Below are 17,625 nucleotides of genomic sequence, written 5' to 3' on the forward strand. Positions count from 1 at the left end.
TCTGCCCAAGATGCCAGGGAAGGCCAAATATCTGTGGAGCCTGAGGAGCCTGAAGGGCCCTGCCTGGAGATGGCCCTCACTGCCCAGTCCCTTTGGGGCGTGTGGCCTTGCCCAGGGCGACCCAAGCTGGCACATGGATCCAAAGACACATCAGTACCCTCCTACCCTTACAGGGTGGTGGTGAGGCCAGGGGCAAAGTCTGAGCTGGATCTTTTCTGCCATTCTCTATCAGGAAGAGACTTGAGTTCATTCAGACCCTAAACTTCACCCTTCTGGAGAAAGTAAGTCCCACAGAAGAATTGTAGAGATTGCTAGAGAACTGTGGCTTACAGAAGGGTGTATACGGGGCCCTCACCAGCGAGGAGCCCCTTCCTCAGGGCTCATCCTGTGGCCTCCTCCCCAGTCCTTGTGGCCTCTGCTCTGCCATCCCTCCTGTCTGATCCTGCTGGTGAGTCAGCCAGCTGGGCAGCTCCCTCTTCTTGCTGGGTCTCATCAGAGGGACAGGGAATCTGAGAGGTGAGGGGCCAGCTTGGGGCAGTAAGTTACCTTCCTGAGTGGGCTACTTTAAGGCAGGAAACCAATGATGCTCCCTCCAGCACACAGTGGGGCCTTGTACCAGGCTGAAGAAACCACAGAGAAGCCAAGCCTTGAGAGTAGGAGAGAGCATCGTGCTCATCCCAACTGGTGCTTCCCACCGGGGTGGGGCCTGCAGGGAGGAAGGCATCCAGGCTGCCTCCAGAGCATCTCAGAGGGTCTGCAGTGGGGGATTTAGAAGAGCTCTCCCATGTGATTTGGGCAGATTCCCACCTCCTCAGGAAGGTTGCTGGTGCCACCCAACTGCACCCAGTGGAGTCAAGGGCTGCCTCCTGCAGAGACATAACTCTTGACAAGAATAACTGTGCCAAGCAACACATGCTAATGATGCAACGAGGGAAGAACTCGGGGAATTGGAATGTTCCCTGTGGGTGTCCTTGTTCACTCTGACTGTGGCTTCTCAGTGGCTTCTACTGGGGACATTGGGTGGAACATTTTCCTCTCTGGCCCTGCAGTTGGTGAGGACTTTTGGTGACTGTCTCTGCTGAGCAAGGAGTCCCTTGCCTCGGAGGTCACCTCACTGGGGAGAGATGCCTCCTCTCTCCAGCCTTGTCTCTGTCAGTTTGGAAACAGCCCTCAGAGGAGCGCTGGGGCCCTTCCCCTCACCAAGGCAAAAACCTGAGTCTTTGGGGTTGTCATGGTAACACCACGTTGAGAGGGTGCCTGGAGCCATAGGGTCCTACATGCATGGCTGCCTCCTCCTCCTCCTCTTTTTCTTCTTTTAATAATAAGCATTGTTAAAGGATGCATTCTCCTTATGAAAAATTCAAACAACCCTAGAACAACTAAAGTCCTTTTGACAACTTGCTTCCCTGCCCCGCTGATCCCAATCTCTGAGTTAGAAATAACCTCCATTCATCAGTTGGGTGGGTATCTGTCCTGATCTTTTTCTAGACATTTGCATACATTTATGAACATAAAGAAATATGGTATCTTGTCTTATGGTGATTGATGTTTTACCTAAATGGAATCATTCTGCACATATTATTCTGCAATTTTCCTTCTCCTCTTAATATCTGGCAACTTTAATTGAAACATTGTGTATATATGAAACGTACATTAATTGTAAATGAACAGCTTGCTGAGTTTCTAAGTGATCACATTTGTGTAACCAGCACCCAGAAGTCCCCTTGTCCTTTTTCCAGTTGCCACCTCTTCCCCATAAACATGACCCTGACTTTGAGCTCCATAGATTACTGTTGCTGGATTGTGAAAATTATAGAAAATAGAACCACACAGTATATACTCTTTGACACCCAGTTTCTTCATGCAACATGATGTTTGTGAGAATCATCCATGCTGTTGTATGTAATTACAGTTGGTTCAATTTTTTGTTGGTGAGTAGTATTCCACTGTATGAATATACTACAATATATTTATTCTGTTACTGTTGATGGGTATTTGGGTAGTTTCCAGCTCATTCTTTTTAAATGGATGCACTACTGGCCATAGAACGGACATACCATTCCCCATTGTCACATGTCTGGATGGTTTCCAGTTCCCCACTAGGCCCAGGAAAGCTGCAGGGAGCATCTTGGTTCGTGCCTCCTCATGCACATGAGTGAGCATCTTTGAGGGAGGCCCTCGAAAAGTGGGACTTGTGGGGACACACTGATAATGGTCTGTGCTGTGCCAGGGCTTGTCTGAAGGAGCTTGTCCTGGATGGTGGGTGTGGAGTGGATAGCTGCTGTCCCATTTTTCACTGGGAGTCGGGGAAGGCTCTTTGGAGACTGGGTCTCTGACTCCTCGAGTGAAGTTCATATGGGAGGAATTCCTCCATGGAGGAGAGAAGGGCCTTCCATGCAGGTGTAATAATATCTTCTATTTCATAACCAGGAGGAGGTGCAGCTGGTGAAAGGCTTGTTTAAGTTCACACAGGTGGTCAGCAGGTGGGGCAGGGGCAGGACCAGAACCCAGGTCGCTCAGCCCTGGCCCCTGCTCCTTCTCTTATACCACTTTGCTTTGATTGCCTGGAAGTCCAGGGCTCCTGGGCTGGGATGACAGGTGTCTCAACACAGGTGAGGCTGTGCTTTGTCCAGTGTGGGGGTATTAAGTGCAGAGCATGATGGGAAAGAATGTCTGGCTCACCCAGACTGGAGGGGAAATAGAGGAGGATTGGAAAGGCGGGAGCCCCAGGTTGGGGACAAGGTGGTGACAGCCATCTTGCAGCAGCCTCTGTAGGACCATCAGCTCCCATGTCTTGGGCTGGTCTGTCCTGTTTGCTGGGTTAGGAGTGAGTGCAGGGAGAGTGTCCAGGACGCAGCCTGCCCATCTCAGGACTTAGCTCCGGCACTTCAGAGATCCTGCCCACCCTGACTCCAGCCTCTTTTGCTCTCCCCTTCCCTCACCTCTTCTCTTTCTCCAGCAAGAACCTGGCCAGGAGAATTGAAGGGAAATGGAGCCAGTGTCCAGATGGACCAGTTCTCCAGCTTGCTCTCCTGCTCTTCCCTTGGGCTTCTCAGTTATGCCTGAGGCAATCTGAGTTGGGTTCACACTCATTTGCTGCTGAGAGTGCCTACCAGGACAGAAGTTTTCAAAGGACGTCACAGCTCATGAGAGCCAGATGATAATTCAAGCTCCTGTCTGCCTGACTCCAGGTCTAAGGTCCTGACCAGCCCTTGGGGGCAGCTCTCTGTCCTGTTGATCATAACAGCTGCTGTTTATGGAGCATCAGTTATAGGCCACCAGGCCCCACGTTCTTCACCTGCATTGACTCCCTTATCAGACCTCATCCTTTATCAGCCACCTGAGGTCCACACTCTCCAAGGCCAATTTTACAGAGAGGGAAATGGCTGCACAGAGAGGTTGGGTAGCTACTTGCCCAAGAGTACACAGCAAGGGGTAGAGCTAGGACCTGAACTTGGACACTCCGGCTCCAGTGTCCGTGCCCTTGCTCACTTTATGACATGGCCTTCAGAACCTAAATCCTCATAGCCTGTCCCATCTGTCCCCACCCCAGGGGAGTGGAAGATCCACTTTCTTGAGGAGTTTTCCCAGATTCTCCTCAGAGGTCATTGTCCAATTCCCCTGCTCATGTGTGGAGAAGCTGAGAAGGGCACTTCTGCTGCTGGGCTGCTCATGTCTTTCCTGGCTCAGCTTCTGGTGCCCTGTCTGTGGGGTGGGCCTGGGAGAATCCTGAGTGTCATTCTGGAGCTCACAGGCAGGGTCTCCATCTATCGACCCCACACTAAGTGCCTCTGTGGTGCAGGGCCCACTCAGAGCTGGGCCACAGAGGAACAGACTCACCCCTTGGAGGCCCACAGTCGGGAGGAAGGCACACAAGCAAATGGACGTGGCTCCCATGTCAGTTGAGTCTCCCAGCCCCAGCCTCACCCTTTCTCCCTCCCTCAGGTCCTCTTGGTGCTTGTCTCCCCATCCTTCTCTGCCCTGCCCCTCTCAGAAGCAAAGAAAGTCTCATTTCCTCTCCTGCTGACACCCTCATCAGCTTACTGAGTATGTCCCCAGATTCCCCAAGAGGACTTCTGTACTTGCTGTCTCGATCATGACATTTTCACACCCCTCATGACTCCCACAGAGACTCCACTGTGGGGTGAAGTGCTGAGGGAGAACTGTGTGCAGGGAGCCCCAGGAGCTCGGGGGCGAGGACAGTCACGGTGGACTTTCTCGAGGACGGGAGCCTTGGCCCGAAGGAGCATAGGACTCTGGCAGGTCAAGAAGGCTGGGTAAGTGGTGGGAGAAGTGTGTTCTAGTCAAGGAAAGGAGCCTCTTGTGTGGGGGCTCCACTGTGTCTCTGCAGGCTTGGAGGGTGCTGGGGCTGGAGATGAGGCCAGAGGCCAGATCACAAAGCTCCAGACGGCCTTCTAGTGTTGGATGGCTGCGGGTGCTGTGGGTGGTGGAAAGAGCACTGGCCTGAGAGTGGAGCCCCAGCCCTGCCCCTTCCACCTGTGGGGCCCTGCTGAGCCCCATTCTCCCTTGCTCTCTAGGGGCCTCGGTTATCCCTTCTGATCAATGGGGAGTTGCGATAGTCAGTGCTGTCACACGCCTGTACGTGTATTTAGAGCTCTTCTTATTCCTTAAAGACATTACCAAGCCAGTAAATCAGTCATGAGCACATGTATCCCAGACAATTAAAATCTCCACTCTCTGAGGGACTCCTGAAGCAGCTCCTTGAAGCCCTTCCTGCCATGACTGTGGAGCCGGCAGCAGAGCCAGCTTCATTAGTCACTACACACACAGGTCACATCCTTGGAGTCAGGTGGCCAGACTCCATAGACCACATGGCCACAGTGAGGCTGTGAGGGGTGCAGGACACAAGGGGCCCCAGGCTCCGCTCACAGTATTTCATTTTGGTGAAATTAATAGAAGAGACTGCCACAGAGAGCACAAGACCCCTCCCCAAATCTGCTCCAATTGTGGCTGAGAAGCTAGAACTTTTAACTTGGTGACAGCCCTGCATTGTCAGGGATGCTGCCACAGAAGACCAGACATGCAAGGGTCAAAGGGGGCTGCTTCTCAGATAAGCCATGACTAGATGCAAATGGGGTCACCAGCTGAGCAATTTGGATTGGTCAGAGCCCTGTGTCTGAGGGTGTGGGGAGTCAGGAGAGATTCCGAGGAGCAAGGAGGGATCCTGGGAATCAGGCAGTGAGCCCAGGGAGCAGAGTTAGACTCTAAGGGCCAAACAAACCCCATGGAGCAGAGCGAGGTCTCGGGGAGCAGGGAGGGATCCTAGGGAGCAGGGCAGGAACCCCATGACCTGCTTGAGCCCTGGCCCCTGCCAGGAGCAGTCTGATGGCTGAGGATTAAATCTCTTACTTTACCAAGGTTACCAACATTTTGTTTTAATGACCCTTCATTCCTAATATGTGTTAGGAACGTGTTTTCGGTATTGACATTTCTCAGATATGTTAAAGAGATTGAATGCTGAGTTTGGGGATTTTATTCTTTTCACAGATTTGTCTTTTTAATATAGACAGTGAACATATTCTTCTTTGCTATACAATACAAACTTCATCTCTGTATAAATGAAAATTTTAGTTCATTTGATGTCTCAAATATTATTGAGTCATTATCTGTTGTGCATTCATTGTAGTATTTTAAGAACATTGCTCTATTTTTGAGAATGACCAAGTTACATTATCCAGCAAATGTATCAATGAACCAAAAAGAGTCTTAAAACATTTTATAGGCACTGGCCTGGTGGTCTAGTGGTTAAGTTCAGGGTGCTCCATTTCAGCGGCCTGGGTTTGGTTCCCGGGTGTGGACCTACACCACTTGTTGGTGGCCATGCTGTTGCGGTGCCCCCATACAAAACAGAGGAAGATTGACACAGATGTTAGTTCAGGGTGAATCTTCCTAAAGCAGAAAAAAAAAGAGGAAGTTTGACATCAGATGTTAGCTCAGGACGAATCTTTCTCAGCAAAAAAAAGAAAAAAACATTTCATAAAACTTACAGCAATTCACGTGATAGGAGATGGTTTGAATTTTTTGAAGATTTCTGTGCAGTTTTACTAAGTGTGCTTTTATGTCTCTTCATAATCAGTTAGGGCAGACCTGGGAACATCACCTGGGATGGTGACACTTGAAAGAGGGAGACAGAGAGGGGGAGGCTGAGGACACTGGGAGGGTTTGGGGTCCCTGGAACCCCGAGACCCGGCTCCTCCAACACTCTCAGGCCCTGTGACTCCACTCGTCCCCCACTCCACATAGTTACGTTATACACATTTTGGACAAATCAGTTAATTTAGTCAGTTGTGGGAATGTGTTATTTATTTATTTATTTATTTATTTTTTGTGAGGAAGATCGGCCCTGAGCTAACATCTGCTAATCCTCCTCTTTTTGCTGAGGAAGACTGGCCCTGGGCTAATATCCGTGCCCATCTTCCTCCACTTTATATAGGAGGCTGTCACAGCATGGCCTGACAAGTGGTGCGTCGGTGCGCACCCGGGATCCGAACCAGCGAACCCTGGGCCGCCGCAGCGGAGTGCACACACTTTAACCGCTACGCCATGGGGCGGCCCTGGAAACGTGTTATTGAGAAAATAGATGTTTGGTCATTTTTTTTTTTTTAATTTATTTTTTCCCCCAAAGCCCCAGAAGATAGTTGTATGTCATAGCTGCACATCCTTCTAGTTGCTGTATGTGGGATGCGGCCTCAGCATGGCCAGAGAAGCGGTGCGTCGGTGCGCGCCCGGGATCCGAACCCGGGCCGCCAGCAGCGGAGCGCGCGCACTGAACCGCTAAGCCACGGGGCCAGCCCGTGATGTTTGGTCATTGACTCAGAGACATTTTTCGTCCAGTTGATTTTCTTCAAGTGTCCCTGGTGCCCATGTGCTCGGTGATGTCCTAGCTGGGCTGGTTCTGTCCTAGGCTCCTCTGGAGTTTGGAGTCCCACCCTGAGCAACCTCCTGACCCACCTACCTCCCCTGCCCTGCTCAGGCTCCAGGAAGCCCTCAGTTTCCGGCGGGGCCCCCACTGAGTCTCTTGGGCACCAATGTCCCGTCCCCTCTGTCACTGCTTCCACCACTCCCTCCCCTCCTGCCCCCTCCTGTAGCCCCTGCTGGCCTCTACGTCTTTGCTCAGGCTGTGCCCCTGGCTCTGGAGCTCTCTTCCATCTCAGGCCCACCCTCCTCCCAGATTCCTCCCCTGATGCTGGGGCCTCTGCCACCCTCCTTCTGATTTCTTGTGAGGTACGGTCAGGAAGGTCACAGCTGAGCTAGGGTGGCATTGCCAGCACAGCGTCACTGTCTCCTCAGGGCTGCGTATCTACACGATCAGCTGTGTGAGGTTCCAGTTGCAGGTCTACCTGTGACCCGGGTGATGTGACCTGGCCCTTGGCATCATACACTGGCAGTGACAAAAAGGATGGATGGAGGGCCAGGCCCTGGGACATAGAGGGGCATGAGAAGGCCTGGTCTGGGTGGAGGCAGAGCGCGGAGAGGGACATCATCCCAGCCCTGGCCTCCTCTAGGGGTTCTGCCACGGGGGAGTACCGAGGAAGGAGAACCCCGGCCACATCTGAGCTGGGATTTGACTGGGTTGTGCCAGGGGGTTATTGAGCACTGGAAATGGGGCAAGGATGACTGCGGGATTGATTTTTAGTTTACTTAAGTTCAATTAATTTGGATTAAAATTTAAATTGCCACCTGTGCTTGTGGCTACATTCTTGGACACCACAGGGACCTAATTGCATTAGAGCAGAAATAAGTAAGTCTGACGGGCAAGAGGGAAGCTGGTTGGGGCTGGGGGCAGGGAGGAGTCAGAGGAGGAGGCAGAGTGCCGTGCTGAGGGTCGGGGGTTACTGAGCAGGAGGGGCGCAGCAGGCAGCCTAGCGCATGGTCCCTGGCCACCCGGAGACACAGAATGTAGAGGTGGACAGGCTTTAGGTATCACTGACAAGAGTAGAGGCCGTGAATCGGGGATGGCCCAGGGAAAGGTCACCTGGCCAGCAGGAGGAGCTGCCAGGGCAGGAAGCTCAAGGTCTCCTCTTCCTCATTGTGGCAAGTGTGGGGATGGGAAACCTGGATTATGCAATGGGCCCCTGGCCCAGGATGGATATTGCTACACAGGACAGGGTGTGATTGTCCACAGCTGCCATGGCCTTTCCTGGGAGAAAACATGCTTCAGTTTGACACCCCCAAATGACACCCAGGGGGAAGACAGATGGGCCCTGAGATATGACATCTGGGTGATATCCAGGGCTCCCCCTTATAGCTGGACAGAGTTTTCAACTCCCTCTTGGGAATCACTCCAGGAAACAAAGGCATATTGACTAGAAATTACCTATCCCCACCCTGTGTTGTGCAGTTCGTCTTGTGACAAATGTTTTCTGAACCTGGCTCTGGACCTGCTGGCCACTTTCCTCACCCACCTGGGCCCCTCTGAGACAGAGCCCAGTGCCAGGTCCTGCCACGGGGCCAAGGAGGAAAAGGGTCCTGCGGAGCCTGTAGGCTGAAGGGAACGCAGGGTCTTGTCCTTGGGAGCCCCTGTCTGAGGGACAGACAAAGCTGTCACATTTGGGAGGCCCTTGGCCTGAGGGGAAGTGCAGTCTGGCCATTGGGAAGTGGGAAAGAAGGGATGAATGGGGGAGTCCTAGTGTGAGGGGGCAGCCCGGGCCTCCATGACTCTTGTCTGAGGAGGCAGGTGGTCCTACCCTGGGGACCAGCCTGATAGATGACCCAGCCTGAGACTGAAGGGGGTTGGGGAGCTGTCTCCCATCCTGGTGTTGGGTGGGGGCTGCATCACAGAGGGTGCCGGCTGGGCGTGACATTGGGGCCGACTTCCTGGAGAGGCTGCCTCTGAGTAGAAACGTGGCAGTGGGTGGAGTTGTTGACAAGGAGACAGGGCACAGCTACCAAGCTTGCCTGTGCACACGTGTCTGTTGGGGGACAGTTGGCCTAGAGCCAACGCAGAGCAAGGAGACCTCACTGGGACCTCACTCACGAAAACGTCCTGGGAGTGCAGGCCTTGATGGTGAACTTGCACTTTCTCACTCACTGTGCCATTTGTCCCCATGCAAACCCTGCAGGGCATGTAATTCCCATCCTACAGATGAAGACATCGAGGCCCAGAGAAACAAAGTGACTTGCTCAAAGTCACACACCTAGAAAAGGATGGGGCTTGGGACCCCCCACTCCAGGTGTCCTAGGAGTCAAATGCTGCAGGTGAAAGAAAGGTGGAAAGTGGAATTGTGGGGTCTGGGCAGACCCTGTGTCTGGTGCCCTCGATGACCACAGGGCATGGGCACACCTGTACCTGACTATACACCTGACTCCAACATGCTGCTGTCCAGCTGGGTTGTGGTTTCCGTCCCCTAGTTTGCACTAGAAAACTGTGGCTCAGGGAGGGGAGGCAACTTGCCAGAAGTGCGGGTTGAGCCACCTGTGCTGCCAGGGCCACGCTGAGGCACCACCCTCACTGGGCTGCTTTGCAGAGTTGGAAGTCCACCTGGGTCTGCTGCGGGGGGTGGGCTGTCTGTTCGGGTAGTTCATGAGGACGTGCTCCGTGTCAGGTGTCTCCGCACACTCATTGCTGCTGTCGTCCTCACTCCCCTCCAGGAGCCCTCACTTGAGCCATTTCATGGCAGAGTGAGGCGCAGGCAGGTTAAGTGACGCGCCCAAGAACAAAGAAAGTGATCAGTGAGCACATTGGCTGTCTTACATCAGATTGCTTCCCTCTGCTCTCGGGAGGGGGTCACGTGGGCGTGAGGCCTGCGTGTCCACTTATCCGTGGTGGTGGTGGGGGTTTCCTGCAGTGGTTGACCTTGGGAGCCTTTCCCTCTAGCCCTCAGTGCTAGGGTTTCAGATTCTGTAATAAAGTGTTTCTCTTAAGCTGGTCCCTGTAGTCCCCTCCTTAGAGCCAATTTGTGTGAGGTTGATCCTGAAAAATGCAAACAAAGGATCCAAAGGGTCCTTGGGGACCATCTTGTGTAAAGCCTTGATTTTAGAGGATTCTGACGTCCTGAGGGAGGGCAGCTCTTGCTGAGTCACCCCAATTTCCCTACCTCCTGTCTCGTGTTTCCTTCTGAGGTATTAACCCCGGAGCTCACACTGACAATATACTGACACGTCCTGAGCACACACCACATTGTGCTTGACCTTCACGACGACTCTATAAACTGGACACTGTAGTTATCATCCCTGTTTTATGGATGAGGAAACTGAGGCACAGAGTGGATAACATTGCCTAAGATCACACAGCTGGTCACGGCAGGGCTGAACCTGGACCGCAGGCTGCCAGGTGCAGGAGCCTGAGTTCTGTGACTCCCAAGTCCTGGGCTTCCTGGCTTGCTGACTGGGGACTCTGGGCACAGGTAGGGACAGTGGCTTGCCCACAAAGACGGAGGCTGAGGATGGATACCGTGCTCTCTGAGAGTCACCACACTGTCTGCATAGTCCTCTGTTTCAGACAAGCTGACCATCCTGACGAAGATCATCTCACGGGCGGGCAGGCCTGACGGGTTGGGTGCCTCAACCAGGGCAGCCATTGGCTCTTTAGTCTCCAGGACTTTGGACAGGGAGCTGGAGAGGGCAGGGAGACAGGGGACTAAGGTGGCTCTTGTTCCAGGTGAGGGAGGGATTCTGGAGTCGGGGAGGGGGGCTCCAGCTTCCGCTAATCCGTGGAAGGTCTCCCAGAGCCCTCAGCAGCCTCCGTGGACCAAGCTCCCTGACCACACTGACAGGAGCTCAGTCTATCTGTCCAGACCGATGTGAAAAAGCTTCTTTGTCTTTTTCTTTCTGATCTGAAATCTCCTGATCACCTTGTTAATGGGGTGAAACATTATGAGAAAGGCGAGCTTGAGAGAGCCCTCCCATCCTCCCCAGCAGAGAGGGCAGCCCTGGGTTCTAAGGGTCTGAGTCAGCCTTCTCCTCACATGGTGGACACCAGGCACAGGACTTCAGCTCGGACACAGCTTACTCCTGGAACCTGGGAAGCCTGGACCCTGTGCTGTGGCCCAGAGAAGGAATAGGGTCCCCCTGGATCCACACTTCTGACTTGCATCAGAGGATGTGTGGAAGCCACTTGGGCTCTGGCTGATTCCAGGTGAGAGCGTTACTGGATACATACCCAAGTTCTTTACCTGCCACATAAGAGGGACCAAATAAAACTAGAACGCCGGGCTGATGGCAAGGAAAGAGTTTTTATTTCAGGTGACATCAGCTGGGAGATGAGAGCTCTCAAATTTGTCACGTCTCCCCGAAAGTTGGGAGGCAAGAGGTTTTAAAGGTTGTGAGGAATGTGGCTGCTTGTAGGGAGGGAGAGCCTGTGGCCTTGCTGATCAGCACTTTCCCGCCAGCCTGCTTTTGGCCTTGTGACGCTGCTTGCAGGGAGGAGGATGGCGGATAAGAGAATTGCAGGTGGATGTCCTTCAACTGTCTCTGTCTCTGTAGCGGATGGTGGATTCTGGTGCCAGGAAGCCAAGGAATTGAGGTCTGAGAAGCTTTAACTTCTTGATATCGGTTTCCCTATAACAAACCTCAAGAACTGGTAATTAGCCAAAAACCTCAGTGTGAGCCCAGCTTGAGGCCACCTGGGCTTTTAACAATTAGTAGCTCCTATCTGCCTTGTGAAGTTCAGGGATACAAAACAAACAAACAAACAAACAAACAATAGTTACATATGAATGTAACTTAGAGAAGCAGGGAAAGAGGATGGGTTTTAACCCCATATATTCTGGGTTTAATGTAGGGGCACTGATAGCAGGGCCGGTATCAAGAGGAGTGTCTGGTATTGGCCAAGGCAGAATGTCCCCTTCAGCCAGTCAGGAAGGGACTCTGGGTGTGCTGGATCTGACCCAGAGGACTGCAGGACTGGGCAGGGCTCATGCCACAGTCTAAGGACTCACACTGATATCCACTTCTCTCCCACTGGCCCCTTAGGCACCCCAAAGTCAACAAGGAAGATGAGGGAGCCAGGAGAGCCCTGAGGGGTCTGATGTCTTGCGATGACCCTCCTTTCAACCGCTATAACGGTCCCTGATGCGCAAGCCCTGCTTGACCAAAAGGCCACTGGGGAAATTCCTGGACTGTGCAACCAGGATGCACAGAAGCACATTTCCCCTTCCTTTTCCCAAGGCTGAGTGTGCAACCAGCGGCTTTCATCCCTATTGCGCCTTCTAAGGTGCCCTGGCCAAGCCTCCAAGAAGCATACAGGCTAACTGAAGCCAAGAGCCACACCAGTCCTCTTAGCCTCATAGCCATTAGACTGGAGAGCTGGGATTAGATGTTGCATTTTGGCCTCTGGACCCCTCTATCGCTTTGGCTCCTCATCTCTCCCAGCTGTGCTCTCTCCGCCTCCCAGCACCAGTCACCCCAGCCTGGTGTCTCAACCAGAGCACTGCACAGGGAGTCATTTGAAGTCAAATCAGAGGAGACATTTTGGAGGCCATGCGAGCAAAGAGGAGGAGGTTGCTGTGTCTGGTTGGAGGTCAGGGAAGTCTTCACAGGGTGGAAGGGCATCCCAAGCAGAGGGATCAGGTGCAGAGGTGGGGAAATGAGCAGGAGGCTCAGAGAAGCCTGAGTGGTTGGAGTGTATGTGGCAGCCTGGCGCCTGGGGTGTGCAGGGCTGGGGGTGAGGAAATGGGGAGCACCAAGATCCAGGCCCTGAGGCCAGGCCAGGGCGGTGTGGGTTCCTGAAAGCAGGGGGTGAAATGGCCAAATCGGCGGTTTGAAGGAGCCCCTGGACAATGGTGTGGAGGGTGGACTGTGGTCTGAGGAGAGCCTGGAACCTAGAAAAGGTGGAGTCTGGAGGCTGTGTCCACACTTCAGAGGAGAGAAGATGGTGGTGGAACCAGGGCAGGGGCAATAGGGGAGGTCAGAGGGTGTGTCCCCAGGAGGAAGTAGGAGCAGGCGGGTGCTCCCCAGGCTTTCAGCTCAGGGCTCATGCAGCAGCACCCAGCAAAACATCAGGCCAGGGGGCCCAGAGAGGAGAAACATGGAGATTCATGGGGGTCTTGAACTCAGAGATACAGACCAGGTGATGTCTGATCATGATACCTGGTGTCCCCAGGGAGATGCGAGGACTGGGAAGAGAAGCAGCCTGGGATGCATCTCTGCAGCCCTCCTTATTAGGAGGAATGTTCTTGGAGGGGATGGAGAAGGAGCCACCAGGGAGGCAGGAGGGAAAGCAGGAGAGTGGCGTCAGGGGAGAATGGGGCAGGGGGCAGTTTCAGGAGGAGAGAGAGTCCCCAGAGCCTGCATAAAGACAAGGCTTGAGAGTGGCCACTGGATCCAGTGAGGGAAGACCAGCCTGTGGTGGCCTTGAGTGTGAGAGAGAGTGAAGAAGTGGGTCCACAAGTGTAGATGACCCTTCCCCAGTTAGGGCTGAGGAGGAACCAGGGCAACAGGCCGTGTCTGGTGGGGGCTGGGGACATTTTAGACTGAGAAACTCAGTGGAGAAGAATCCCTTAGACGGGACAGGTGGAGCTGAGCCCCTGAACTGGCTGAGGGCTGGGTCCAGAGAACAGGATGGTGTGGCCTTGAGGGTCTCCCTTGGGACTGGCTAGGTGGGTGAGGCTCTAGATGATGGGTGGTTACCGTTATTCATTCATCAAACCATAACTGAGTGCCTACTACGTGCTGAGCAGTGTATAGAGGTGGAGATTTAGTGGTGAATCCATTATATTACCGTAATTCCTGAGGAGGCCCTGGGTGGGGAGAGGGGAAGGATATAGGATAGGCACCTGGCTCCCTTCCCCTCCTGGAGGACTCAACCCTCTTAAGCAATCCTGGCTATGACACTCCCCAGTGGGGCCCAGGAGAGGCCAAGACATTGTCAGGGAGATGGAGAAAGCATTTCTTCACTTGCACTAAGGTAGACCTCGCCCACTGTCCAGCAAGCCCCATGAGGCAAGAGCAGGGGCTGAGGGAAACCCAGGCCACATCCTGTAGGGGGCCAGTGATGGGGCAGGTGAGGAAGGCTCCTGGTTGGGCCTTTGCATCAGTCCCAGGCTGGGCATAAAGGAGGGTCCTGCAGGCTGTGAGGAGGCAGACTTGGGGACCATGGAGACCCAGAGGGACAGTCGTTCCCTGGGGCGGTGCTCACTGTGGCTACTGCTGCTGGGCCTGGTGATCCCTGCGGCCACCGCTCAGGCCCTCAGCTACGAGGAGGCCGTGCTCCGTGCTGTGGATGGCCTCAACCAGCGGTCCTCAGACGATAATCTCTACCGTCTCCTGGAGCTGGACCCGCAGCCCAAGGGAGTGAGTCTGAGGCGGGCGGTGGAGAGAGAGGCTCTGCTCTGGTCAGGCCTGGCCACACTGTCACTCCCTTTGCTCATGCTGTCCCTCCGGTCAGGAAGGCACTTCTCCCTTTAAGTGTGGTCCCACATCTCCCAGGAAACCTTCCCAGAGCTGTGTCCCCTCTCAGCATGAGAGCTTCCTGCCTTAGACCTCTCCTGTGGGAAGAGGTGCCCCCTCCACAGCCCCATTCAGGTTCCAGGGACTCCTGGGAGTTCCAGGGACAAAAGTGGGGTCATTGGCTTGGGTTGTGACTTGTCTCCTTTATGTCTCCTCTGCACTCTGTTGTCTCCCTCACAGGGAAGGGCTCTGCTCAGCCTTGAGGTTCCAGTGGCAACGTCTTTTCCTCCAGGAGGCCCCTGATTTCCCTCAGCCCCCTCAGATGGGGAGGTGTTCCTCACCGGAGCTTGTCTGAGGTCCACTCCTGCTCTGTGTGCTTGCTGAGGGCAGGAATGGGCCCTGCCTCCTCCCCTCTGTCCCCAGCACCAAGCCCAGCACCAGGCACACAGTAGGGGCTGTTGAAGGGCTGCACTTTTGGTGGGGGAGGGCAGGGAGACAGATCAGAGAAGGCAAGCATGAGCCTGAGCCAGGTCTCCCCACTTTCTCCCCTGACCAGGACGAGGACCCAGACACCCCAACGCCTGTGAGCTTCACGGTGAAGGAAACTGTGTGCCCCAGGTTGACACCGCAGCCACTGGAGCAGTGTCCCTTCAAGGAGAATGGGGTGAGGTTGGGGGCTGGGGGAAGGGGTTGGTGGCAGATGCCTCCCAAGTTGCTTAACAAGAGGCCTCCAGGAAACATTTCCAGCCACTATGGTGAGGCTGGGAGGTTATGGCACGGTGGTTCCAGTTTGACCTGAAGCTTCCCCTTCACAGCGGGTGAAACAGTGTGTGGGGACAGTTATCCTGGACCCAGGCAAGGAGTACTTTGACATAAGCTGTGATGAGGTGAGTGGCCCATTCTGGTTTGGAGGTGCTGATGTGGGCAGGTGGTGCGTGGAACATCATATGGACCAATTAACCAGTGCCCCATGCAGGGCAGAGAAAGCCCCTCCTACCCTAGGTTCCTCCCTCCACCTGAGCTCAGGTTTCAGGACTGGCACTTCATTTCCTTAGAGTAGTGTTTCTCAAAATATGGTCGTCACCTGGGAGCTTGCCACGAATGCAGATTCTCAGGCCCCACCAGCCCTACTGAATCAGACTCTGGGGTGGGGCCCTGCAATTGTATTTTAACAAGCCCCCCGGGGATTCTGCCTCCTGCTGAAGGTTGAGAGCCACTGATGTAGAGTAATGAGCTTTCAGCCCACGCTCCTGTCCCAGCTCTGCTGGATGCGTGTGTGACCCTGGGAAGCCCCTTGCTGTCTCCAGGCCTCAGTTTCCTCACCTGTTTGTGGGTGTAGTGATTCAACCACATGCTTCTAAGGTCACAACCAGAGGCTGAATTGGGGCCCAAGTCTCCTGGGGTATCCCTGGAAGGGAGGTGTCTGGAGGGGCAAGGTCTTGTCTTGAGTCTGGGTCCAGCCCTTACAAGGATCCTGTTTCCTCCTGGTTCACAGCCCCAGCGTGTCATGAGACGTCGCCGCTTGCGTAGGTGCTTCGGGGGAATTACGGACAAGTTTTGTGACAAGATTGGGAAGATTCGTGACAAGATTGGGAGAATTCATGACGGAATCAGGGATTTTATTCAACATAGAATTGTTCTAGAGTCCTAGGGTTTGCTTTGTCCCGGCTCAGGCTTCTGGACTCTGAAAAATGAATTCTTTTGAAAGCAACTTTATCCAGGCTTCAATTTATTTGTCTTGCCTTCTCCCACTTACCACAACCAACCGAGGCCTTAACCCTGGGATGCCTGTGTGTGTGTGTGTGTGTGTGTGTATGTGTTAGTGCGTGTTCACAAAACACAGAGATGGCTGGAGGCAGCTGTTCCATCAGGGGGGAATGGGGTGAGGCAGCAGGGCCAAGAGTCCAGGACAGCATCTCCATTCTTAGCGTCCCTCTCCATGCCCTTCACACACCTCCTGCCCTCCACTTGAACACCCAGTGGGACCTGAGATCCACTGTGTGTGCGGAGGTGGTGGGGATGCTGCAGAGCTGGTCCTGCTCGTATAGGTGACAGTCAAGGATCTGGCCAGGCATTTTTTTTGAGGAAGATTAGTTCTGAGCTAACATTTGTCACCAATCCTCCCATTTTTGCTGAGGAAGATTCGCCCTGGGCTAACATCCATGCCCATCTTCCTCTACTTTATATGGGACGCCGCCACAGCATGCTTGGCAAGCGGTTTGTATGTCCGCCCCCGGGATCCAAACCTGCAAACCCCAGGCCACCAAAGCAGAGTGCTCGAACTTAACTGCTATGCCACCTGGCTGGCCCCGGGCCAGGGATTTTTGTTAAACTCACAGAGATGCCGTGCAGTCTCCTGGCTGACTGGGTTCTAAGGTCAGTCTGCTGGTACAATGCCCATAAAGTTCCAATTCCCCTTGAAAATCTTAACTCTGGAAAAGTCCACTACTCCTGGCTTTTCCTCTGGCATTGAGACACATTACTGTTTCTTTGGCTGAGTAGCAGATTTAAGTTTAGGAATCAAATGGTACACAAATTTTGTACCATTAAAAACAAGAATCCCGCTCAGTGGTGTGGGGAGCTCTGGTAAGGAGAGACACGCAGAGTGACACACAGGTCACATCTCTGCTGCACTGGGTGTCTCAGACACTGTCCATGTCCTGCCCACTCACCAGGTGTAGCTGACTAGAAGCCCCTGTGGCTCTTTGCTATGGGACAGACTGGAAGTCTGAGAGTTTGTACTCTAAGGAGCAGCCTCAACCAACGAGGTGGGAGCTGGGTTCCCTTCCTCATGCCTTTGGTAGACCCACTCCAAGGTGTGTTACACATCTCCTGGAGGGCCCCAGCTGGCTTGTGCCACTGTTGCCCACAGCAACGACCTGTTCGTGAACACAGCCTCTTCTGACCTCTGTTCCTGCCCTGTCGCATGTCTCTGTGCTCCTGCTGGTGCTTTCTGTAGTCGTCTCCCGACTAAACTGCTTACACTTGAATCCTTGTCTTGGGGCTGCTTCTGGCTCAACCTAAACTAAGACACAGACACTCCTCTCTGAGACAGACAGAGGGCAGGATCTTACATCCTATTTACATTGTTGTCTATCATGCTCGCTTCTTCTTGGTGAGCAGGTGCAGCTGATCTCAGGCAGCTTAGAGGAACCCAAGATGCTTCTCACTCTATGTCATCACAACCCAGGAGGCTGTGTTGTGTCAGTGCCAGAGGATACCTGCTTCCCAGAGCCAACTGTTAAGTTTTTGGGATCTTTTTTTTTATTGTGGCAA

At 53.7% G+C, this 17,625-nt stretch overlaps 1 protein-coding gene across 1 annotated transcript; it reads left to right on the forward strand.

Annotated features, from left to right (window-relative positions):
- The first annotated feature begins 13,959 nt into the window (after positions 1-13,959).
- On the forward strand, positions 13,960-17,254 carry LOC101406600 (cathelicidin-2-like). Its single transcript, XM_087431675.1, has 4 exons — positions 13,960-14,253; positions 14,906-15,013; positions 15,165-15,236; positions 17,222-17,254. Exons 1-4 carry the CDS (start codon positions 14,056-14,058, stop codon positions 17,252-17,254), a joined length of 411 nt encoding a protein of 136 aa, XP_087287801.1. The 5' UTR covers positions 13,960-14,055.
- The last annotated feature ends 371 nt before the right edge of the window (positions 17,255-17,625 follow it).

The sequence above is a fragment of the Ceratotherium simum genome, chromosome 5 (assembly GCF_057802395.1).
Source record: "Ceratotherium simum simum isolate JZ-2026a chromosome 5, ASM5780239v1, whole genome shotgun sequence".
Lineage (NCBI taxonomy): Eukaryota > Metazoa > Chordata > Mammalia > Perissodactyla > Rhinocerotidae > Ceratotherium > Ceratotherium simum.